Source organism: Falco cherrug, chromosome 9, assembly GCF_023634085.1.
Source record: "Falco cherrug isolate bFalChe1 chromosome 9, bFalChe1.pri, whole genome shotgun sequence".
Taxonomy (NCBI): Eukaryota; Metazoa; Chordata; class Aves; order Falconiformes; family Falconidae; genus Falco; species Falco cherrug.
The window spans coordinates 5,572,276-5,598,415 of NC_073705.1; the positions used below are offsets into that span (position 1 = coordinate 5,572,276).

Here is a 26,140-nt window from a genome sequence, read left to right on the forward strand (position 1 = left end):
TGTGCCTAGCTCTATTTAGGTATTATGTTAGGTAAAATTATTGCAAACTATTCAAACTACATTCCTTGCAGCTTTCCTTTCTTAGTGTCACAAGGCTTTTGCCTTAGATGCATGAGCACTGACTGTTTTTAAATAATAATTTTTCGAGTCAATCAACAGGAAATGCAGGTGGTAAAATAACCTGTATGTGTTACAGCTGAGAGATCCACGGCCCTTAAGTCATTTAGTAGAGGACACGGTTGTAGTGAAGCAGTGCTTTGGGAGCCCGGTGACCTGTCCCACAACAGGCAGCAGCAGGGGGTTAATGGGAATACTGTATCATCTCTTGCCACGTGCCCAAATCGCCAACTGGAAGAAATGCATGGGAATGGCTGCAAGTTAGGGAAAAGCCTGTAACAACCAGTCAGTGCTACATACTGGAGAAGATAAATCTGCAGAGGAAATTGTTGAGGCAGATGTTTAATTAGCTGGAGTCGGGCTGGATAAATCAGGATAGGAACTGTCTATGCAGATATGCTGGTGTGCCTTCCTTTTCTCTGGGCTGGTTTCATTGTCTTTTGAAAAACTAACTGTTCTTTTTGCTTAGGAAAGAAGCAGGAAAAACAGTCATATAACCTCTCTGTTACTGTAATGGATTCCCTTGTGTACACTCATAAAATAGAAAATGTAATTGATGTTTTCTTATGGTAATGAAAAATAACTAAGTAGAATACTTTATCATCAATTTGTTTAGCCTATTGCATGCTCAGCAGCATGTATTGCAGATGCATATTTTACGCAAGAGCTGGAAATAAAACACTGTTGGTTGTGGAATGAGCTCCCAGAGGAGGCTGGTCTAATCCAGCAGTGGACCACCTTGAGGGAGGCTGGGAGACATGTCTCACGCAAGAGTTTTCTCAGAAGAGGCAGGATGGGAGAGAAAGAACCTAAGGAGGAGGGGTGGTACCCTACCCACGGCAGGTCGCAGCGGTGAAGAGGCAGAAGCTGAAAGCTCCCTTGGTGCCACAGGGACCTTGCTGCACCCATCGCGTTGGCCTGGGCAGGCCATGCTGGGGTGCAGGGGTAAAGGCCCCGTGGAGAACCCCAATATCCATAAATAGTTTAATTGCATTGTATAAACTTGCCATGTCTTGATCTCTTTAGAGAATGGTTTTGAACATTGTGAGCACTCCAGCAGCTCATGGTTTAAATATAAAATTGGTCTGCGATACAGCAGAGCTACAAAAAGGGAATCATATGCTTGAAATTGTGAGCGTGAGAACTTCTCGTTCTTCCTGAATTTATCAGTGAAAATGTCAGATATGGTCCTGTCTGTATTTTGGACAGATACAATAACAGAGTCTTAAAAAGCCTTCTTAGAAGGTGAGATTTGGGCGTTCTAGTACTTGGTATAAGTCTGCTCCCTGGAAATCAATTAATATTAACTTCTAAAAAAGGTAGATACTAGGCATGCTTTTAAAATCCCACACTCATGCTTTGCAGAGGAAGTTTTGTAGGTCGTACAGATCATGTTACATAACTGTGAAACCATTATCAATATGATGACTGGATTTGCTTTACTACTTAACAATTTTCCTACACAGTCAATCTGGTGTGTATTTCTGCTGGTGTTTTACCAATACGTCTGTGTTACCCGGTTAGCCTAGGAATTTAGGTGATGGTAGACGTACATTTTAAATCTTACATTTTAGGAATGCTCTCAGCTGGACCAAGGAAACCACATTTTTTGCAAGGCAAAATGCAGAGCCCCTTATGTTCAGATACTGCAGCACAGCTGAGACTGGGTCTGACAGCATCCCACAGTGTGCAGTAGGCAAGTAGATCTTATCAGGCTTTTTATATCTGCACTGAAGCCTGCATTCAATATTTCCTATAAAATATATTTGCATGGCTTATGACTTTAAGAACATAAGAAAGATGATGACTTCATTCTTGATACTTTGTGTATCTTGATGCCATGGTGATTCTCAAATTAAGTATGTGCAGGAGCTATATGTACACTTGAAACTCTTCCCTCCTTTGAGCTGTCTCATTCCTTTTGCTTTTCAACAAACATATTCTCTGGGATGCCAGTTGCCTTTTCCTCCAGACCTTGACTGAATGGACTATAAATACTAATGTAAAGTAAATAAGAACGCAGAGAGAATGTGTACCAAGGCTTTGTTTTCAAACAAATTAAGCATTGATGTCAGTATATAAAAACTGAATGTTCTTAGAAGGAAATGAGAGACACAACTAAACCATGTAAAATGCTGAAATGTTAGAATCATCCTGCCTGTTTCTGGTCCATGTCAGCCTCTCTTCATTTGAAATTTCTTGTGAACAGAGAAGCCTTGTCTGATTAATCTTGTCTGGTTTTAAGCAGAAATTCTTTGCAGGGTGAACATGCTACTGATTATTATTTAATAGCTGCTTCAAACTGCAAACATCCCTGAAGCAGAAATGCTCAGTCCTTTTAAGAACAAAATGCTATACAAGTTTAATTGTTATAAACAATACCTTCTGCCAACATTTCACAGACATGACCTGTATTTTCCGTAGGTTAGGGTGAGAGTTATTAACTTCGTATTCTGTTCGGTTTGGAGAAAGACTAATACTTTTTCTATAAATGAAAACAGCTGCTTTACAATAACATTCAAGTCCCTAACAGCTGTCAACTAGTGCTTTTTTCATTCTTTAAAATGTGTAAAGTGACCAAAAATAGTCTAAAATAATCTTACTAGTCTGGATAAGTGTATTATCTCACTGCCACGGGAAGCTGAATAATAAGGAAAGAGAAAAATTCAAGAAACTGAGATAGGAAATAAAAATAAAAGTCTCCATGTCATATTTTAGTCTCTACAACAGAATCAAACTAATTGTGGCTGCAAAGGCCACTTAAAATAATGTGTTCTATCACCAGCTAACTCAGAGCACAATCTACTACAAAATCATCTTTTGTAATGGTTTATTATTCCTGTGTTTCAGATTTGTTCACACAGAGCTGTTAAGTTATCCTGCAGAACTTGGAGAGCAGAAGCTCCAAATAAAGATGCTGCGTGAGGCTGGTCCTCCACAGAAAGCAGCTCGGGAAGGGAGCTCGGAGTTCTCTTTGGAAATTCACTTTTGAACATAGAGGTCTCAGCACCGCTGTTAACATCAAATTTCTTGTCTTAAACATGCACCCAAAACTATTCATAACCACGTTTTATTCAAAACTTAGATGGGGCATAAGCAAAACCAGCAATGTGAAGATCCCATTTGTGTGAAACACCACTTACTGCCTGGCACCCTGCCAGGCCCGGGGGAAATGGCGCGGATGCCATCGTGCCGAAGGTTTTCGTTTAAACCTGTCCCACGATTCTCCTGTTCCTGGAGTATCTCAGCAGTTCTGTTTGTAAATACTTGGTCCTGCTGCGGTGGTGCCGTATGATTTGTCCAGCTCCTGCCTGCCGCAGGTGCAAAAGGAGCTGGTGCTGCTGTGGTGCCGGGAGGGGGCACGGCGGCTCCGTGTCCCCGTGGCCAGTGGCACTGGGAGCGTGGTGGGGGCTGCGGGTGGGGGAGACTGGCGGTGGGTGCGCAGGACCTGAGCCATCTATAACACACAGGTTTGCTCCCTCTGTGGAGCAGGTCACCCTGAGTTGTGGCGGCAGATATATTTCCGTAGGGTCCTCAGTGAATCCGGTATCTGGAATGAGGGCCAGGGGTCTCTGCATGTGCAGAGATGACACCTTAGACTTTGAACCCAGAATCTGCTTCCTACCATGTACACATCTCCGGTTTTAATTTCTGAATTACTGAAAATCAGGTCTTTAGAAAAGTATAACACTGTGACTTTTACAAATATCCCTAATCCCAAAACAGAGTATAGCTTTTGTAAGTTCCTAAAGAGAGTAAACTACTTGGACTCTTACATGCTGGTTGCCTTGAGATTACTGTTGGCATGAATGGAAAATGTTCCCGTTATTGTCCATCAGGACATGTTTTTCTTTCGTCAGAGGATAGGAATCTGTGCCCGGCTGCAGGGAGCCCTGGGGGACCTTGCTGTGAGCCTGTGTGGAGCCTGCTGGGGAGCCCATCTCCAGCCCTGCAGGACCCCCTCTGGCTCAGAGCGGGATGCCCCTGTCCCCCCGGGGCACCTGGAGCTGCAGCCACCCCTTGAGGCAGGGGTGCTGGCTCTCCCCTCCAAGGGGGTGGTTGCACATGGCAGGAGAAAGTAAAATACGAGGAAAAGTTAAGGGGAAGGATGCTCATTCTGAGCATCTTTGGGATGGCGCCGGCTCTCCCAGTTCACCCTGGGGGTGATCAGGTGTTGGCAAGCACAGGAGAGGGCAACTGTCGGGCTGTGGGTGTTAAGGTGGCCGTGTTAGCTGTGGCCTTGGACTCCTGGCTGGCACCGCCACGTCGGGACTGGGGCTGGGTGGCTGCTCCGGCTGCCAGGAGAGCTGTGTGTCCCCCCTGGGCTGTGTGCCCACATCCCCACCTCGCAGGCAGGGGAATGGGACAGAAGGTAAGGGCTGGAAAGACGGGGAGGGATGTATTTGTATTGCATATATACCTGTATTTATTTATATACATTAAAAAAGGAGGCTTAGGAAGATAAACTGTTTAAAACCACAGGCCTGTGATTAAAGCATTTTTAAGAGATGAACCACAATTAGAATAAACTGTCATTAACGTTTGATACTGTCACTGAATGATGGTAACTGAGGAGTTTAAATTTAAAAGTAAATATGTTAGAGTAGGCGATGCATATGTTTGCTCTGACTCTTAAGGAGATGGAAGCCCCAGCATCTGTGACAGTGAAAAGCCAATTAATTTGTATTTCTGTGTGTTTACATGCATGCTTTTCTGCTTAATGGTAGTTTTGAGCTTCTCTGGCTTTCAGTGCTTTGTTTTGGATAATTACAGCATCCCTGCAGGGTGTTGTACCCCTGGTTATGAATGGCTTTACCTGGAAATACTTCAGAAATTCTGGTTTTCCTTGCATTAAGCTGTTTATATTAGCGGGATTTAAATTAAAAAGAGCATCGATATTTGTAGATCCTTGGTCAGGGCTCTCCTGCTTGCTGCCCCCCTTTCACCAAAGAGGCAAGGTGGTAAAAAAGGCGTAAGTGAAGCGTAGAGCCCCTGGTTGTCCCAGCTTTCTCCCGGTTCTGCTGGTCCCGTGCTGGGGCGGTAGGGGCTAGCTGGTCCTGCGGCTGCTCCTGGGGGAGCTTCTGCCGGCTCACAGCTTTCCTTACCCCTGCTTGGCACCCTCCGCCCCATGTTCCCAGAGCTGTTTGGCCCCGCTGCTCACTGGCTGTCTGCCGTGATGTCTGTTAGGGAAAGAGGAAGGGTTGCTTGCTTATTATTTTTGCAGCAGATTTTCCTCAGCAGGATTGGTGTGGTGCAGGGTGAGCCCCTCTGTGCTGGAGAGGGTGTGATGGAGGCTGCTTGAAATTATTTCCTTCTGTCTACAAACTCCATCTCTGTTTTGCAGTGGTAATAATTTATTTCAGCAAGCCCTTTCCCACCAGCCTGCTGATGCTGAGCAGACACTGACCTGACGGGGGGGACGGGGATGCTGGTGTGCGTGGAACAGCTCATCGGGAATAAAGTTTGTGAATAGTTTGTCAGAATAGAAATAGCTCGTTAGTTCTGTGCATTTGGGCTGATGGGATTCTGGACATCAGCCTGAATGGTTGAGGAAAATTTTTCATGCCTGGTCTCTGAAATGAAAGTGAAATATTGAACTGAGTCTATTTTAGAGCTGTTGGTATTGAAATCATACATTTATTGGTTCTTCTGGGTTGGTAATAAAGCTGTAATTTATGTGATATTTTAAATTCTGTGATTCAGTGTTGGGATGATGGAGACTTTTTTTGTTTATTTTATCCACTCTGATGAAAGAAGGTACTGCTGATACACCAGGTAGAGTCGTGGGACCGTCTTCTTCCTGCTTGTTTTTTGTGAAGCTTGAAACGCACCCGTCTGGGTGCTTGTGTTGCCCCTTGCTGCCGTGCTGTCACTTCTGTGTCTGTAGCAGGGGAAGGACCTTTGTCACTTCACAGTCCGAGTCAGTGTGTAGAGGCCTCATGTTGATCTGCATCTCAAATAACCACCTGAACTTGGACTGGGGGATGCTCGGCATGCTGGGATGCTTGGGATGCTGGGATGCTCACATCGTGCCCTCCTCTAGGCAGCAGAGTGTGGAGGGGACTTTGGGTGGGTCAGCTGGCACATGTACTGCCCTGACATTGTATCTTCAATTTGTGATTTAAAAAAACCCACCTAAATACGTATATTGGTATTTCTGCTTTAAGATACATTACATTATAGATCAAACACGATGATTTCTTTCTCCTCTCAGCTTTATTTAGAGCTATATTTTGCTAATGCCAAAAGAATAAAAGTCTATAGTAGCAATTAAATAAAGCACTTCTGTTAATATTCTGCAAAGACTGGTTTGCTCCTAGTTATGTGCATGTTTTCTATTCTTCAGAAAAGCAATACATAAATGAAGTGTTTGTTTCTTTTTAAGGGGCTTTTGACTAAATTCTTTAATTTCACTGGCTGTCAAGGTAGTGTTAAGTAAAATGGGTTTGAACTGCTGTAGTTTTTGTGTACTGGACTAGATGTCAGAAACCTTTGCCGTCACTGGAAATTCTGTCACTCTGGATTTACTATCTGTTTCCCACAGCTGAATTCTTAAGCAGTGTGATTTAACACCTTGGCTCTCCATCAGCCGGTCCTGGCATTTATTTGAATGCATTACACCACTGGTTTCCATAAACTATTTTACAATTGTTTCATATAAATGACTGTTTATTTCTACAAAAACCATCTGTATTTCTGCGGAGAGCAGCAGATAACTGTATGTAAAATTCAGTAATGTCACAACAGTGTAAGTTAAGAAAAAACAGATTGGACAGAAAAAAAGTCTCATGCTTGTGCTTAATGTTAAAAGTTTGTTTTCACTATTTAAATCTTTATTTATTAACCAGTATTTGCATTTGTAATGATAAAATCTTTATTCCACTTCAGAGGTGTTGAGGGGCTTTGGGGATTTTTAACGTATAAACAGATTTAAGATGTCCTCATAGCAGTAGGATTTGAGATGTAAACATTCTGGCTTTACAGCTATTTCCTCTCAAACTGTTTACATATTTTCTGTGGTTTTATTGTCATTGCCGAGCACACAATGGAGTCCTTGCCCCTTCTGTCATGTTCGAAGAAAAATCCTGCAGAAGGAGGCCTGAGACCTCTCTCCATTCCCAGTTTCTGTGCTCTCCACAGTGTATTGATCCCTCTCCTCAGGCCCCTTTTGTTCGTAACCCTGGCCCAGGGTCTGTGTCCAGTGTTGATGGGACATGTGCTCCCCGTGCCGCTGCGGAGGCAGGTTGCACCGGGGGCTGGCAGGGGACGGCGCGGTGCCTCGCTTTGCCTGCTCCCAGCCAGCACCCCAAGGAGCAGCCACGCTGAGCTATTTTAATTCTTCCATATGCCACCCATGTGCTGGCAGAGGGAAAGCTGGAATCCAGTAGTCTTACACTTAGTGCGACTGATACTTTCTGACAGACTATTTGAAATGATAGAAATACATAAACCTCCTCTTTTTTATGACCTTGTAATAGCTGCAACATATTTCCAGCAAATATTTTCTATGGCAATAATAAAAAAGTGATAACAAAAAAATAAATATAAATATAGTTTAAGCTCAAAAGAAATCACACTTTGAAAACCTAGGGTTGGAGCAGTGAAGTAATAAATCATGTATCCTTGTGAAAGGAGAAACTTGAAATAGGAAAGTACCACAGACATCAGCATTAAATGTTTATCAAGTATTTTCTTTTGACTACTTTCCTGTCTTCTGTACATGGACAGAGCCTGGAACATAGCTCATATTCGCTTTTGCTTATTTACTGTCTGCCTGGCATCTGCTGCCTAGACTATTAAGTGACGGCTGCCTGACCGTCTTCAAGTTTCTGGTTTTACATGTGTTATTTTGGAATTACAGCCATGCCGGCAGGAGCCTGGAGCCCCCCGCAGCTGGCAGCATGCTCCCAGTGGAGCACACGTTGGCATGGCGCATCTCCTGTGTCCCCGCGCATGGGCTGGTGGGGCAGGCGCTGGCCGTGCACAGACGTGGCCATCCTCCTGCAGCGCCCTGTGAACTTCTGCGGCTGTTTAGGTGACGAGCTACAATATTGCGTCCCGCACCTCCGTGGACGTCCATAGCTCCTGGCGTAGTGTTTGCCAGCTTGCCGGGGGCAGGTCTCTGCCTGTTGTCAAACCAGACGAGTTTTGCAGTTCAGCTGAGATACCACGGGGCACGTGCCCCGCTCTGCCCCAAGCCTCGGCAGGTCTCGCGTTTGGAGGCTGAAGATGTTCTTGTGCCGGAGTGTTTCAGTAGAGGAGCTGTGTCAGGAGAGCAGGTTTTGAAACTAATCCACAAACAGCAACAAACCGCTGTGAGCCGACAGTAGGCACCAGGAGGTTTGGTAGGGGTCAATTATGAAGGTGCTGCATTGTTAAATACAACGTGTAACGTTGCTTGTATCTGCTGCTCTTTCAGGCGTGGGTGGTGGCAAGTGTTTGTTAAAGGAGTTAAGGAGACATCAGTACACCTTGCCTTCCTTACCAGGCAAACTGCAAAACTGTCAAATGCAGTGGTAGCAAAGAGCAGAATTAGTAGATGACATGCGGACAAATGCACTATACAGAGGAAAAAAATTGTCATGGCTTTTGTAGAGCAGGTTGTGCCTCAGAAACAGGTAAGCGGTCTTTGAGGAAGCCGGAGACCATCTGAATGAGGATGATGTGTTTTACATAGCATGCTTAGATTTCCAAAAAAGATTTGACAAAGACTCATAAAGCAATTAAGCTGTCACAGGATGAGAAGGAAGATCCTCGCATGGATTAATAATTGATTAAAAGACAGGAAACAAAGAATAAGAATAATGGCCCTCTGTTATTAGTAACTAGGTTACTGGTGGAGTTCCAGTGGAACTGGTAGAACCTGCATTGTTCCATTAATGTGGGGCATGGAAAGTGATGTGAATGCTGATGTTACGAAATGTGTTGTTGATACAAAAGAAGTAAGAATAGTGCAAATAAAAGCTGTCTGTGAAGCACTGCAGAGGTATCTCACAACGCTGAGTGACAGGACAATAAAATGAGAGAGGGAATTCAGTGTCAATGAGTGCAAAATAATATACATAGTAAAAAGCAGCCGTAACTATGTGTATACAATGATGGGCTCTAATTACCTTCCATCAGTCAAGAAAAGTGTCCCAGAGTCGTCATGAGTAGTTCTCTGAACACTTCAGCTCAGTGGTTAGAAGCAGTCAGAAAGATAAATTGAACACCAGAAATTAGGAAAGGAGTAGAGAACAAAACAGAAAGCGTTACTATGCTAGTCCATAAATCATCATGAGTCCACATCTTAATTGTTATATTTTATCTCAAACAGTATAATATAAAAGTAAAAAGGTACAGAAATGGATGAGTGTGAAAATGGATCAGATGTGTGAAGCGAGGAGTAGATGCTAAGGAGATAAGATCTTTTCTGGTTTGGGCAAGACATGGCTGAGGACAAGAGAAGGCTGTGAAGTGCATGTGGTAGAGGTGGTACGTTGCAGGGGGGCAGGGTATCACAGCTGTTCCGAAGACGGGAGATGTGTGCCCCAAAAGCAGTGGGTTGACAATGGCTTTTTGAAACGGAAAGGAATTATTTTTCTCGCACAGTGCAATAAATTCGGGAGGTCAATGTTATGGAAATCAGAAACTCAAAAGTGTTCTGAACAAATACATGGACCATAAAGGGAGCAGAAACAGCTGACAGCAGAGCTGGAACTGGGGCTTTTGTGAGAATTATAGGAGCTCTTGAGAGGGACGTAAAGATAAGGGACAAAGAGGATGTAGCGATGTGTTTTGTTGCAGAGACTAACAGTAAAACATGGGTTCAGTTTTAAACCATTTGGGTTTTTTTGTTTATGCTGGTCTTTTTAGGTTAGGTTTGACAGTGCTGTAAACATTAAATATTGAGGTAAGTCTTTCAATAATCCTTATTTTATCCTGTTAACTAGTTTGGAGATGAACATGGGTTTTGTTTGTGGTTTTGTTTAAAGCTGCGTTCTCTTTTTAAGTGTTAGTGTTTGTTTATTGTGCAGATTCAACCTCTGACCGTGGTATTCTTCATTGCTATTGAAAGTTAATGGGGGAAAAATTGCATTCCAAACATTTGAACCTGTAGTAGCCATGGCTGAACTTAGTTGATCTCTGGTGATCGGTTCAATTTAGTTACGATTTTTAGCCATTAGGCTGGGGCTGAATGATGGTGATTTGGTTGAGGCCAAATGTCTGTAGAAAATTGGCTGTTTGATAAGAGCCCTGTTATCAGAGGGGGATACTTTCTCATTTACATTTAGATGAGTATTGATTATTTATTTACTCAGAGAAGTGAGATTCGTTCCCAATCTTATCTCTCTCGTCTCTGCTTGTCAGCAGAAAGAGAGAGAGAGCTCCTGACATCAGCTCAAGATAACAGCACTTTGTAGGGAAGATAAAAGTTGGAATGGACCTTTTTCTAGTCTTGACTGAAAGGATAAGTTTTAAAAATTAGAACTGATGGGTCATGCTTTCAAAACCCCATTCTGAAGGCTTTGCAGCTTAAATGGCAACAGAATTGGTTTGTTGTTATGCGGATGGCCATTGCCTTTTGTAAGAGATGCTTAATTTGATTACCAGGTGGGATTCTTCCTGGGGCATCTTTGAATTGTGCAGTAGGAAGCTGTGGGTGTAGTACTGGGGGTGTTTCCGTGTAAAATTCCTGGTAATCCTTCCTCTTACCAAAGAGGTGTCTTGAAATAACGGAAGCACAGTGGGTACCTGTAGGCAGAAGCCATGGTGTGGATGACTAGATGGGGGGTTTAATGGAAGGGACGTGTGTAACGGAGACTGAGGCCCGGAGGTGAGGTGTGCCAGCACCTGGCTCCAGGGATGCTGAGCGTGGCCCTGGGATGGAGCAGCTCCGGCTGTCGAAGTTAGCCCCGTTCCTCCACAGCTCCCGGTCTGTCAGTGCACTCAAACTAAGTCTGGAAGAGAAGAATTGCTGTTACTGGTATCGTTTGCAGTATGTGGTTTAAGCCCTCACTCCGGCATGCAGGATGCTTCACTACTTGTGTGGCCCAAGAATGGAGAAGACTGGATGCGTCAGGTCACCAGAGCTGGTGGAGAAGGGGCCCGGCTCTCCAGGGGCTCTGCAGCCCCAAACAAATTCCTGCTGGGTTTTGAATAAAAAAGTTTGCTTGAAGGTATAGCCCCTTCTCTTGCACTCCTTCGTTTCTGGTTTCTGCCCGCTGCCTTGGTTCCCCTTCCTCCCCAGCCACACAAGCGCTCGTTCCTCCAGCCCTGCTCGCTGTAGCACCGACTTCTCTCACTCCAAGTATTTGTGACAAAATGACAGAACTAGAAGAGGATTCGTATTCATTAGCTTTGTCTTCTGGCTGTTTTCATAGAATCGTAGAATCATTTAGGTTGGAAAAGACCTTTGAGGTCATCAGGTCCAACTGTTGACCCATTTTGCCCTGGTAACTTCCATTTTAACATAGGTGCTGCCAGCTGGGTGGTGGAACGTCATACATGCGGTTTGCTCCCCGCCGTGCCGCAGCAAGCAGTGTGGGGTGCACACCTGGGCTGCCGCCCCAGCCGATGCCGCGGACGAGCTGCGGTCCTGCCGCCAGAGCTCTGCTGGGGTCATGGGCCAGGGCCATCTGTGCCAGGAATTTAAAGGTTTGTTTTACAACTACATGGAGCGTTTGCATCAGATTACAGAAAGCCATAAAATCCAGCTTTAGTATTACCACTTGAAATTTTGCTGAAATTCCCAGAGCAATGTTCTGTTAGGGGACCATTAAATTCCCTAATATTTCTACTCCAATGACATCATCTGAACTTGTGAGAGAAGTCTGGTAGTAAAACTCCTCCACAGAATCAGCCTAACATTTTTCATCTGTTGTGAAGTAGAGGTCATGTAAATGTGTACAGATATTTAAAATGTTTTATTTAAGAATAGATACTCTCTAAAAATCCATTTACACTTTTTTAATGAATGTCTTAGTTTTTTCTGGTTTAAAGGAGTTATTCATATGGCAGGTTGCCTTGGTTTCCGATCCGTAGCTCCATTTCGATGCTTTATTAGCAGGCAGTTAATACGGTCTTGACACAAACTGGACAACACAATTTACCTGATCGTGGAATACTCAAGTTGCTCCAGATAAAAATCAGGCTTTGATGTTGGCATGGTGCTGGTGAGGGAGATATCACCGACATCACTGCACAGAATGGCAGGAAGCTTGCTCAGCGTCGTGGTGATTGTTTCTGAGAGAGGGTGATGCTGTTCTTGTGGGGAGCTGGGATGCAGCGGCAGGCGCTGGCAGGTCCCGGTGCTGGTGCTGTGGTCGGTGGGCTGGGGCACTGGTGGGGGCAAGAGGCTGTGTCTGTGGTAGAAGCGCTGGGAGTTTGGGATGTGGTACCAGGTACCAAGAACACAGAGATGCAGATGGGGACCAGCAGTTCTGCTGCTGTGTCGCTGCTGGTACTGTTCAGCATCCGGGTGTAGGCTGGGAGCCTGGAAAGTGGCTCTTACAGACAGGCAGAGCAGGCAGGTTTTGCTGGCACTGATACGGTTTTTAAGCCTACACCAGTTTTAAAATACCAATTGATGTACCATTTTGATACTTGTTTCAATTCAGTATAATTTGCTTCTGCCTAACAAGCCAGGCCTCTGTTTATTTAATTTATTCTACATTTTTGGTCACATTTCCAGTAGCTGGGAGAGGAGAAGCGGCGGCTGTCTCTGCTTCCCTTTCTGTGAGACATCCCAGCCAGTTCCCGAGCGCAGTTTGTTCTGCAGATGCCCTGACCACCACGCATCCGGTGCTGGTTGCACGGGCGTGGGGAGCGGCTGTGCATTCCCCTGCGGGCTGCGGCTGGCCCGGCCCACGTGGGCCCGGAGAGTCACCTGGAATAAGGGAGCTCCGTTCTACGGAGAAATAATGTTCCGCTGCAGGAGCAGAACACACTTGGGTCGGGCGGTGAGCACTTCACGTGGCTTCTGGGGAGACAAAATGAGAAGCCGTAATTGAAATTCTGCTGTAGTAAATTTAAAATTAATTGGCTAACAAATTCCATTTCTTAGGCATGCCATCTGAGGCTAAAATACTTAATTTTTTTATATGTTTTAAATATTTCATCATATACTGTCATAATTCAAAGTCAGGAAACATTCAGAAATATTTTAAGTACTGATAAAGAGGGAATAGATTTCGTTATTTCAGTTCTAGGGTTTTTTGTTAAAGTAAGACCTGGCCGAAGGTTCTTTGCATCACTTAATTTTTTTCAGGTACCCGTTTAGAGTTATTTTACCCATTTTTACAGAAATGACACAGCTGAGAACTTGGTGTGCACTTCCCGGGTGGGAGCAGGATGGAGACCCACCCTGCCTGGGGCTGCCGCAGGGATGGAGCTGCCTCCGCCAGCTCCTGCCCTTGGAAGTGGCTTTTCTCCTGCCCGGGGTCCCATGCAGAGGTTGGCTTCCCTGAGCCATCCCATCGGGTCCTGTCCTGCTGGCCTGTGCCTGACTGGCAGGGCTTCCCCTGGGATTGCGTTCCTTTTTTTATCCCAGCTAGGGCATATAGCTTAAGAATCCATTCAACAATATTTTTTTTAAAAAAGTGGCCTTATTTTTATAGAAAATGCTTTTTAATACATTTTCTGTGGTTGGAAAACAGTTTTTTAAGTAGTATCATCTTTCCTTTGGTGAGATGGTTTGGGAAGAAGGTGGTTGGCACCTGCATCTTGAGGATCTACAGTTAAATGCAACATACGTGAAAATAATTCATTTGAAGCAACAGCATCTGTACAGGCACATTCGAAGCGGCTGGGTGTTAACAGTGTACAGATCTCTGCAAAAAGCAAACCCATCTCTGGGTGGCCCTTTCGGCTCCTCGCAGCCGTGGCGCTGCCAGGCACTGCCACCCTCTGCCCGGCTGGGCAGCGGCGGCTGTGGTGACAACGTCCCTGCCCTGCACTTCGGGAGCGCTTGCTTTGGAGAAACACATCGTGGCAGAGGGAGAAATAGCCAGACTGGGTGTCACAGAGCTGGTTTTCAGGATAAACTGCAGTTCATAGAAGAAGGGCCGGTTTCCTCCCCAGCTGCTCCTCGGTGCTCTGTGCAGACACGGCCATGGCCACGGCAGCCTCCCCCCACAGCTGGGCTCCCCTTGGCCTTCCCCGCCGGTGGAGGCAGCCCCCCCAGCTCCCAGCCGTGGGCCATGGTGTGCTGCAACCCCAGCAGCACGGCACGGGGCTCCCCGGCGCACAGCAGCCGGCTTTCGGTCTGTAGGGCCACCGGGAGGGCAGGGCAAAGGGGAGCGATCCTGCTGTGCTTTTCCGCATCAGGGAGGGTGCCCCGACAATCCGACATGGTGCACACCAGGGCCTGAGCAGGTATTTCTCACAGCTGGCAAGAGCCCAGTCTTGCGGCACGGGCAGGGTGTGTAACCCAGGCTCACCTGGTGCAGGAGTAACACAGAAGTGTTGGGCAGGAGTCGGCCAGGTAGCGGTGCTGGGCAGCCAAAGGGGACTGGAATATGTTTCCTTGCACGCATCCTCCACCGTTTGATGACAGGGCCCTTCCCTTCAGCAGAGAGCTTTGAAACATAAACATCTACCTGCCTTACTACCAGGCTACAAGTAATCTCATGTTAGTTGAACGTGATAAGCCATCACTTTGTTAGAAAACAGATGATTTTACAAGTTACTTTATGTTTCAGGTCCTCAGTATCGGCTGGAGAAGCAGAGTGAACCTAATGTCCCAGTAGATTTAGACTGTACCTTGGAGAGCCAGAGCACTTTGGAATTCTGCCTTGTCCGGGAGAACAGTATGTTTCCCCTTTTCACTTTTGCTCTTGTAAATTGCTTAAACTCACATAAGTTATGTATTTTGGAACACAAGCTGTACTGTCTGGGCAAGTAAGTTTTGACGAGACTCTCTTTCCTGAGACACTTCTCAGTTGTGCCAAAACACTATTCCAGAGGGAAATGATGGATTTCATACCTTCTAGTAAATAGTCTGCATCCTGTTTATCGCTTCATGATTAATCTTTTTCTGTTAAACTCTGCTGTGTAAAGTTGTGACCAACCCTGAAAAACACTGGAAATACAAAACTTTTTCTGTTGCAGGCAGTGCTTAGTGAATAAAGTGGTTGGTCTGCAGGTTTTGCCACGTCAATACGGCTGTTAGAGGCACTGATTTTTTTCTAATAGCATCTAAAGAAATTAGCCATGCAGGTGTAACTAGAGCAGTCTGATGATTTTTAAAGGTCTAGACAAATAATCTTCTCTCCAGCTATGCTCAAATATTTCTATTCTGTTAATTTTTTTAAGGTCCTGATATTATTTCCTGATAAATTTCTTTACAAGAAATTATATGAAACTTTAAAAAAACAACCAAACATTTGACATTGATTTGTGTTTGTCCTCTGTAGCATTTTGGTCGATCCTTCATTCTTCCCAACAGTCATGCTCTCAGTTTTGGGGCATTTTTTCATTCTATTTTAATTCAGATGTAAAAATGTTGATTGTACTAATGAGGAAGCCAGCAGCATTCAAGCTGTCAGCCAAGGCCATGCTCAGTGTGTTTGCTGCAAACAATCGTAGTAAGAGCCTGTTTCAGTAGTAAAGTTTTTTCTTTCTTTACAAAGATTAGACCTTTCCATTTATGCTTTTTGTCCATAGCATTTCATACTTTATCCCAGAATGAGAGCAGAGCATCCCCAAAGTACCTCCTAATTCCAGTGGCGAGTAGTAGGCTCTGCTCCCATTTAAGGAATAGCAGCTGCCACAAGCTCACTGGTGGTACGTCAGCGCTGGAGCTGAGATTAAGCACTCACAGTTTTGGCTGCCGTTCTCCGCAGAGTGGGACTTGCTTCCAAAATGATGCTCCTGGTTAATTTCTTCATAAAATGCTTCTAAGAAACCATAGGAGAGGATGCAGCAGAAGGTGGCAGGGCTGCTGTGCATGAGGAAATGGAGCAATTTTAACCTCGCTAATCAAGTTGCACTCTTCCACAAGCCAGAATTCCCCGATGTCTGCATCCATCCTATTATTTTTGCATCAATTTTTAATCTATGAAAAGATTCATGCTTTCAGAAGTTTTGCACGTTTTGATTAGAAGTAACATTTTTTTTAATCCAGGCTCTAGAATTAAAGGTATATTGTATATACTGCATTTTTAACGTATTTTTATCATCTGCAGAGGAATCCATGCTGTGGCTCATAGCTGTATCTGCTGATGCTCTTAGTTCTCATGAGTGACTAGGTTCAGGTTGCACCATTACTTTAATAGTAAATGTCATAAGTTTGTAAGTGCTTTAGCAGGAGGTATTCTGTTCCGCATGAGTAGCGAATGCTGCAGGAGAGCCACGGAGGCCTTGTCTCAAAAGAAATGTCAGTCAGTAACGTTGAGGGAACACTTTTCCCTTTCCCTGAAGTCCTTGTGCAGCAACTGCTCCACTTCCCTCCTAGGCGAGGGGATGCCAAAGCAGCTCCTGGGCAGAATGGAAGGCTGTAGGATAGACCTCTGGGGCTGTGAGTCAGAAGTACCCTAATTTGTGAGCTCTCCTGGCCCTCCTTAAGCACATCGGTGGTGCTCGTGGTTGGGGGCCCTGGCTGGGATGAAGATGCCCCCGGGATGGGGAGCGCCCTGGGCAGGACCCTGAGGGCTGCCCCAAGCCCCCGTGCTCCTGCCCTGCTGCCCCAGGTAGGTGGTGGCTTTTTGTCTCGTTCATGGGTGTTGGGTTTATCAGCCAGCACCTAGAACATGGAGGAGCAAAGGCAATCCAGACCCTTTGACTCTGTGGAGTTCAAAAGCAAGTCACTGGTTTAGTTTGTTCAAGGCTGGCAGCAATCCGCAAAATAGTAGATGCTAACATGAATTCTGTCTCTGCTGCTGTGCTGGTCCTGAGTGTTCTCCGAGCTGATATCAAACTCAAGTAAGGAATGCAGGAGAAATCTTCTGATTATAGTTTTTCCCCCAAAATGTGGGTGAATTTAAAGCAATCTTCCATTGTCCCTGCTCGGGGATGTATGTGGAACACCCGTGCAGTTAACTCTCTGCCCACATAGTTCAAGGACAACGCAGTATGTAAGATCAGCCATAATTCATGCATTGTACAGAGCCTGGTTCCCCCAGTACGGAATAAGAAATTGGATTTTGTAGTGCTTAAGGAGCTATCTTTCGGCATGGCATTAGAATAGAAATATTGACAGTTTTGCACTATTAATAAAATAATAGCTTGAAAACCCTAACATCAAAATGAAATATTCATTTTGTGCATTTTGTTTTTATTTTGAAATACTTTTAGCTTAGATATGTCAGTCAGGGAAAACTCTGTTATAACAGCTATTATTTGTAAATGTGCTCTTCATAGTCTCATATTCATTTATAAATAAATATATATGTATGATGCCAAACATCTGCTAGTAAAATAGCTGCCAGTTTCCTTCGGGCAAATAGAAAGTTTATATTTCAGGGTATTAAATGAAACAGAAAACTTTCCATTATTAAGAAATATGCACAGAGAAATCCCCTATCTATCCAGTGCTTACTAATAGCATTCAAACGAATAAACTGTTTCCAGTATGGCAAACTTTTTAACTTGCACTAAGATTTATCTTTAAACTAAAAGCTTGCACTTTGTAACGTGAAATGCTTTTATGTATAGTAGCAAACTGTTCATGGCTAATTTAGTTTTATTCTTACCGTCTTACTTCTGGAAAGTTCCTCTTTCTCATTTTATCATTAGATAGTAATTAGTATTCAAGGGAAATTGGTGCTAATATATTAAAATTGGTTTAGTGCCTTTAGACCTGTACCAAAGCCAATGTCTTATTGGAAAATGTAATTGGGGACTCTGTGTATGTAATTAATTGTATTACAATTAAGAACTTTCATTAAGCAATATACTAGCACATTAAAGTAATAAGGGACATTTTTGCAATGCAGTTAACTTTATATTTTGTTGTTTTATCGAGGAAATACAGGTTCACTTGCTCTTGAATAGTCTACATACGGCATTTCAATATTCTGATATTACTAATGTGTCATTTTTATACATCCTCTAGTGCTTGCAGGGGTCCCTTTTGGGTAAGGCTCCTTCTTTTCACTTCTAACTTATTTTCAGACTCGTGCTTCCAGTGCCTGTCGTTTCATTACCGTTTGTCTCATTTGAAAATTAGGATTTTCTATGAGGAGATTGGATTGAGTTACTATACAGCTCTGTATTGCACAGTAGTTCAAGCACTTGAACAAAAGTGCTATCTCTGTACTGAACCTGGTTTTCAAACAAGCTAAAGAAAACAAAGCAAAAAGCCCCAGCAACAGAGTAAAGGTCTTAAACTGTCATTTCCAGCCTGGGAAATGTGTCAGTTTTCTGGGTGACCATCAAACCCAGAGACTGCAAACTAGTGCCATGACTGTGACTTCTAACACACCATAGTGCGTCACCACAGCGGCCAGCTTAAAGAGTAGAAGTGTGGAGCCCTTGACACCAGGTTTGCTTTTTATTCAGCTTCTATGGGCAGAAAACACCACTCCGTTTGGGTTTTTTTCAAAGGAGGAGGCTGTGGTTTAATGTTCTGTATGGTTTTGCCGCACAAGCAATCTGAGCGGCGATGGAGAGCGGTCAGGCTGGCTGGGGTGTCCCTCCACTGGTAAGGACGGAGGAGACCGGAGAAATAAAGAAAAAAGCGATGTAGCTGAACGGAATGCCTGCCTTTGGTATGGGGTCTCCCTCCATCCAGCACCGTGTGTTCTCCCATGGTGACCGGTTTTAGGGATTTAAAAACATTTCCATGAGATCGTGGTCAGCTGCACAGCATCTGTGGTTCTGTCTGGGAGATTCCGTGAGCACAGGCTCCCCATGCTCCCACTGACCGACCCCCGCTTCACTGTCACCTCCCTGGCCTTGGGGTTCAGCGTTCAGCAGCATGGGGCCACCTGCGCAGTGTGCACAGACCCCAGCGTGGCCCCCAGCCCCCAGCGCGGCCCCCAGCGCGGCCGGGCACTGCCCTGCCAGGGGGCCTGGAGCTCCGGTCGAGTCCAAGCAACTGTAACGAGCGGAGCTCCTGGAAGGTGGTGGGAGGCTGTTCCCCAGTTATCCGGGGCTGGCCCGGGGCTGTGGCAGGGGGGGAGCTGGCCCGCTGCGGGCAGAGGCGGCACCGGCTGCGCGGGCAGAGGCACCGGCTGCCCCGTCCCTGCCGGCCCGAGCACCAGCCCTGCTCTGCCCCGCACACATGCTGCCCAGGCGGGGGCAAGGCTTGCAGAGCCGTGGCCGTGCCACGGTGCAGGGCAAGCAAGAGTCCTGCGCAGCCGTGCCACGCATTTCTCAGTCCCTGGCGTGGGGGGAAGCACAGGCTTCCCCTCAGCCATTCTTTTCCTGCTCCACTCATGGATTTTCCTGCCCAGCTTCTCCAACAGTTAAACCCCTGCCCTGGGCGCGCCTCCCCTGTAGCTGCGTATTGCACTTCATGCAGGTTCTTGTCTTGTGCCTTGTTCATCCCACACCTGACTCCAACTTTTTTCACCTTTTCTTTCACAACATGAGTCTTAATTAGGTAGACTATAAGGTAAAAATGCAGAGGTCATTGCAAACTGAGTCTCCATGTCGTTGTGTGAAGGAGTTTGTTTCTGGAGGAGGATTCTGTCCCTACCAGGACCACGCAATCTCTATGCCAGCGGATCCATATTGCTGGGTCGGCTCTTGGGCTAAATAATAGACCTGGAGCATCTACTTTACTTGATTGTCTTCCCGAGCAGAAGCTTTTACATTCAAAAGCCACACTGTGATCTCCATTACAAATACCCTGACAGGCCTGTAAATATTTGACAGGTTTATTCACAGCTGCTTGCATGTGGAAAACATTTTTATGATTTTTCCCCCAATCAGCTGGTGGAGATGGCTCTTCCCTCGCTGCCGAACGCTGGCAGTCTCGCAGACATCCTCACAGAGCTGCGGGGTAAGAGCAATATGCCAAGTTCTGCAGTCAGGTTTTTCCCTGCAGGGCATTTCTCTCTGTTGTTACTGATATTACTGCTATTATCCAATGCACCCTCAGGGGTCTGCATGTCTTGCCATCTTTAGACAGATGATCTGTTTTGATGGTGGAGTTCCTGGCTGCTCTCCCAAGAGCAGCAACTGTAGAAATTCTGTAAACCTGAATCCATTCACAAAGCTTCATAAAACAAAGTCGGCAGAGGTTACAGATACGCGGAGGATCTGAAAGGCATCCAGAGCAAAGTCCTGCTGTTTGGCTGCTCCGCTGTGGCGGGTGATGCTCCTGCAGTTTAGATGCTGACACGGTGCTCACGATTTTGGTTACAGTGACAGTTTTTTCCCCTGGATGTGGTCTGGCAGGCTGCTAATTTTTCTTTCCAATACTTTTTTTTGGCGGTGTGAAATCTGAGAAGACTCAGTTTGGTACTAGCCGGTGAAGTGGATAATTAGCGTTCCCCCTTTGCCGGTAATCAGTGTGGGTGGGGAGGCTGGGGAGGCTGGAGGCCGGGTGGGGAGGCTGGGCACACAAAGGCAGCAGAACCTGTAGAGCATCCTGTGAGTCTGGATCTTGTGCAGTCTTTTAAGAACACAGGAGTTGCGGGTACGAGGTTAATATGTTGCTGTTCTTTGTGTTATTTCGGAATTTCTTGCTGCTACCGGTTCAGTTTGTTGGCGCTAGCCCTTCTTCACATGCAACGCTGTACGTACAATGCCGCTACACAGAGCACTGCCCATTGCACCGAGGCAGGAGTCCAGGCACCCACCGCGAGGAGGCAGCCTCGGGGGTGTGCGGGGCTCGGGGTTCCTCTGCCACCCCCCGCCAGCACTGACCCCCGACTCCCCTGCGGGCAGGGGCAGGGGGGTGCCCAGGCATAACCGCACAGTTCCGCTCTGCTGCGGCTCATATCCCGGCACAGTGTGCCGGTGTCCCTGCACGCTGCGGGGACAGGGCTGGCCGCATGCCTGGGAGCTGCTGCCAGGGCTTAATGGGCATTTCACTGGGATCCGTCAGTGGAAGAGGGTCCCAGTTCGCCCTCGACAACAGGGCAGCAGTGGCATTGCCATCCTCCTGCTTTGCTTTCAGGCACCAGCATGCCACAATGTCTCAAGATGCTTTTAAGTGCACCAAAAAGTTTGACATATCTCAGTGTATCTTTGAAGTACTGCAGCATGAGGATTTGACATGATACATTATGATAATCCATAGTATAGAGACATTAACACAGGGGTCTTTGACAAAATACATTGTAATGTCTCCGAAGGAGCCATTACAATTTATCTTGTCATTCTGGAGCATAGAGTGGTTGCAATGTTAAGATGGCTCTGCATAAATTCACATGTAGACTGTTTCATTTGATTTTTGGAATTCTTTCAAGTCGAATGGCACAGCCCAATTTGTAGCTTAACCCTTTGCTGTCCCCCTTCCCTGAGGACAGGTCCCCGGTTGCGTGTCAGCAGGCTGTGGGACGAGGAGCGGTGGTGCTGTGCCGCGGGCAGGGCCAAGGCTTACCTGAATAACGTCTAGGAAATGGGAATCTCCTACTGCATGCTCTCAGCATGGATTTTGACTTGTTTAACAGCAAATGCTCACCTTACTTTGACGCAGACGTGTAAGATACTTACTGCAGGCAGTGATGTTGGTCACTGGATTAGCAGAGAGGAAGGGGAATGCTTTCAGCCAGCAGGAAAAATGCTGCATGCTTAGGTGGTGTCTTTCTTGTCTCTCACCCGCATTTGTCCTGCATATGGCCAGCACCCCCACAGCTTCTCTTGCCGAAGCAAACACATGTGCTTCTGCCGCTCCGACCCCCCTGGTAAAAGGCAGCTTGCTTCTGCGTCAGCGGGTGGGTCTGAGACAAGTGCAGGGTTTTCCTCCCCTGGCAGCTGTGGCTTCTCCTGGCAAACCGTCCCCTTGTCCTCTGGGCCCAAACGTGGAGACCCACTGCAGCTTCCCTGTGAGCTGGGGTCCCTGCACGGGGTGGGAAGGGTCAGTGTGGGAAGCGTTACGCGTTGAGGCTGCTCCAGCTGTGCAAGTCTCAAACAAAATTATTAACAAAAAATCTGACAAGGTCTTAGCCTGCTTTGCTGGATCTTTAAGACCTGTACTAAAATTCCATCATCTCATCTTCCCATTATTAAAATTTCAGCAAAATATGAAGTTTTCATTAATCTCCTGCCGCAAATGTAGTACTCTGAACTGGCAGTTGATTCAGCTTTTAGGACTACATTAGCTGGGATATTAAAGAAAACGTGTCATTCTTCAGTATCTTCTGTAAGAAGCTAAATCAGTTTTCAAACATATTTATACCACTTTATCTAACAGCATCTGAATGATCGTTTAGGGCTGAGATGGTTTATTAGCAGCTGGCATAGAAATTACTCTGCGCAAAATTATATATCGCATTATAGTAATGTTTAAATTGGTGTTAATCCAACGTCATAAAATGTAAAAAAATCTTTAAAGCGTGTTACATTTTTTCAGTAATTGGCATTTTGGTTTAATGAGATGTTACCTTTTATAAAGCCAGTACCTGCAGTAGTAATGAGAATACTAATCAGTAAATAAAGCGTAGCTTCGTTGCTGCAGTGCTGAGATCAGAGCGCCCGAGGGGCTGGCAGCGCTGCAGCAAGGTGCCAGCGTCACGTCCCACCTGGGAGGTGCTGAAACAGGGGAGAGCCATGCTGGGGCATCCGTCGGGGGCAGCACCTGAAAATGCTGCCGAGGCTGGGGGCAGGCCCCCCCTTCTGCCCGGGGTGGCGGTCTGCGGGTGTCCTGGCGAGGGTCCCACTGGCTCAGCCCCGGGTGATACTGGCAGTCCAGGGTGTCTCGTGCCACCTGAGAACCTGCCGTGGGGACGCTGCACGGCTCTTCGTGTGGGACGCAAGTGTGCGTCGGGACGTCCTCCGTGAATGGGGGGTTTTGCCTGTGGCCGGAGGGTGAGGATTTCCTCCTCCCAGAGACATGAACTTGAGCGTTTTGTTCTTTCTTAAAAGGCCGCCCGCAGCTGCAGCCTCGCAGCCATGCTCACATGCCAGCTGAATCCTGTGCCATATTTTAAACCTCTCGTTCATTATTGTTGGCTTGTTTTGCAGGTTCAAGAGGAGAAGAGGTCTCGGAGGAGGACCCTCAGATCGATATAGCTACAGTTCAGGACATGCTCAGTAGCCACCATTACAAGTCCTTCAAAGTCAGCATGATCCATAGGCTTCGATTCACCACTGATGTTCAGTTAGGTAAATCAATCTGTACTATAACGCTTAGGAAAATGGAACAGTTCAAACCTTTGGCCATCTCTAATAGCTGACTGTCCATCTCAGACTGTTTTAAAGCAGTCATTATCATGTTGGTCCATTTTATCGTGGAGCACATCACTTGAAAGCGTTGCTAGCATTTCAGCAGTTAAAAAAAATTGCTTTCAGTTGAAAATACTTTGGTATTTTTATTATCCACAATCAGCTAGCACATGTTTCTTCTGAAAGAAGGCCATTATTTAATGACCTCATCTCTGGTTTTCAATCTAGACTCCCTAATGGAAAGCGTCTTGCCAACTGTTTTGTTATTTTTAAATGAGGATATGCAAAATTAGGAATGATTACATTTTTCCTTTTCTGAGACTGAAGGATTTTAACGACCAAGTGGAAATTTGAGGTGGAACAAAATAAAACTAGCATTCTCGAAAGGTTTTATATTGTCCTTATTAGCTTTCTGAATGCTTTTGAAAACCCGAAGGCCAAGGGATGACAGAATCTTGAATTATAAAAGCCCCATTACTGTTTTAAAATGATTGAATGGCTTTTTATCTTTGTGTTTAAATTGTGAAAATTTGATTAATGATGCATTGGTAGGTGACCTGTGACATTCTTGGAAATACCTTCCATAAAGAAATGATTCAGCAGTAAAATATTAAGTGCTGTGATGTTTACGGAATACGTTTATTCTGTAGAAATCAGTGGAATTGTTAAATTTAAACTGTACGAGTTCCTGTATTATTATTGTCACTGTAGTCTCTCGATTCTTCCATCCTCAAACACATGCAAGAGTCTGTTTCTCTCAAATTTGTACAGAAGAGGCTTTCTGAGTTTATTTTGAACTGTCTTGTTAAGGAAGGATTTATATGCTGGTGCTGAAGCAGGACATGTTTTCTGCTTTTGAGCAAACTATCTGGGTGTGATAGTTTGCTTCCAGTGAAGTTTGACTCACTGTATCTGGGAAGTGTCAGAAATGAGAGCTTGAAAAGGTCATGACAGATCACTAAAGATAAATGGTTAAGGGAGAATAGCTGTGAAATGAAACAAATGGCTTAACTTGTGTAGCAGTGAAGGAGCTGACCCTGTCCAGTAGTGTAAGGACCATAAAATTTCCCTTTTATAACAATCTGTGAACTTGTGTAGTTTTGATGGCAGTACACTGACAATGTGATTTTTATAATCTAATTATTTTTAAAAAAATCAGAGAAAACCCCAGTGGGATATTCAAAGTTTGGGCAAATGTACAGCATCAAAATCTTTAGGTAAAGTCAAAATAAGGGTATGTTGCTGGGGTTTTTCCTCAGTTTTTTAAGGTATTAAAAGAGCAGTGCTGATAAAATAAGCACTGAAGTGCTGTTTGGATTAGGGCTGCTGGGTGTTAATGTGTTCATCCTCTGCCAATGACAGACTGCTCCATACAGTCTGAAATGTAAAAAATGATGTCTAATTTTTTTTCATCGCTCATCAGTAACTGCGGTTTGGGAGCTATTCCGTGTCAGTTTAGCGATGGCCAGTTGCAAAGACTTTGCTCCGTAGCATTTTTACGCTATCAGTTTTATATAGCGGCCATAGCGAAGCGACAGTTTTTCTGGAGGATGCCAAGGATCCCCCATCGTTCCTGTGCTCCTTATTGACAGTATCGATGGTGTGCAGGAGCATATCGGCTGTCAGGGCAGCTTGCACTGGAAATAGCCGTGTGGTTTTGGGGGCAAGTGCCAGTTTCCCAGGCTCCACACGGAAGGATGTTTGCATGCGACAGGACCCAGAAGTGGTGGGGAAAACACTCAGCGCAGCTCGTCTCCACTCCCTGCAGCTCGCTCCGACATCGCGAGACGTACACACGTCACCCAGTTTGAATAGGTTCTGTGCTGGGGTTTATTCCAGTTGCGCAGAGCAGGCAGCGATAGCGTGAGTTACTGTCTGTGAGTTACTGTCTGTGTACTGGTGCTTCTTGCAATGCTTTAGCTGTTTCGAGGCCTGATCATTGAATTTGAGGCAAGGTTTAGTGAAAATATTGGCGTAAGCTTGATCTTCTGTATGTTGTTCATAGTTCTTCTACAGTAAAAAGCAGTGCATAAATGGCCATGGGAGGAGTGACCACCTTTTGACTGATGGTTTTATTACGGTGGAAAGCTTTAGCCGTGGCAGTTTAAGGTCTGGGGGTTTTATGGTTTCACTTACATTGCAGCGTAATGCACATACAGTAGTACTCTCAACGTCTTTACGAAGGTTGTGTCATGTCGTGAAGGAATAAGATGCATTTGCTTTGTGTGGCATTAGCAAAACTAGAATAAGCATATTGTCTTGGAAAATTACTGCTGGCAAGGATTTCAGAAAGAGGGGGGCAGTTGCAGACCCCAACAAAGGAAGGAAGAACAGAGCAGTGTTACTGGACTAATACATTGATGACATGAATGAATTAAAAAAATAGTACAAGAAGCATTTTTACTTGGTTTTTGAGTATGACTAATTTGTGCTGCGATACAGGGACTGCAGAAGCCACATACATAATACTGTTTTGATTTTAGGTTTCAACACATACAGATGGTGAGAACAATAACACAAAAAAGACAACATTCTTTGTCAATGTGCTCTTTGGATGTGTGTGAGCTTAAGCCAGTGATGTCGAGATACAGAAATAATGGATGAAGTATACAGCAACAATTTGCAGATAAAAATAATAGAAGTTAAAGTGTATTTTACATGATAAAAAAAAGATGAAAGAGGAGGAAGTCTGTTACATCCGAGATGGTTACAAAATCCATGCTTGGTGAAGTAGCCTCTGCTGAAAAGATTGATGCAATGGGGA

The 26,140-nt window shown here is 45.3% G+C and overlaps 1 protein-coding gene across 3 annotated transcripts in view; it reads left to right on the plus strand.

Moving 5' to 3' along the window:
- MAPKAP1 (MAPK associated protein 1) overlaps positions 1–26,140 on the plus strand; it is a 107,360-nt gene that overhangs the window by 63,913 nt on the left and 17,307 nt on the right. The window contains exons 8-9 of one of the 3 annotated variants that reach the window (XM_055719895.1): positions 14,799–14,906; positions 23,176–23,316. In XM_055719895.1, the coding sequence (XP_055575870.1) occupies positions 14,799–14,906; positions 23,176–23,316 (249 nt within the window). The remainder of the gene's footprint in view (positions 1–14,798; positions 14,907–23,175; positions 23,317–26,140) is intronic. The other 2 variants (XM_055719898.1, XM_055719896.1) reach the window with 2 other exon arrangements.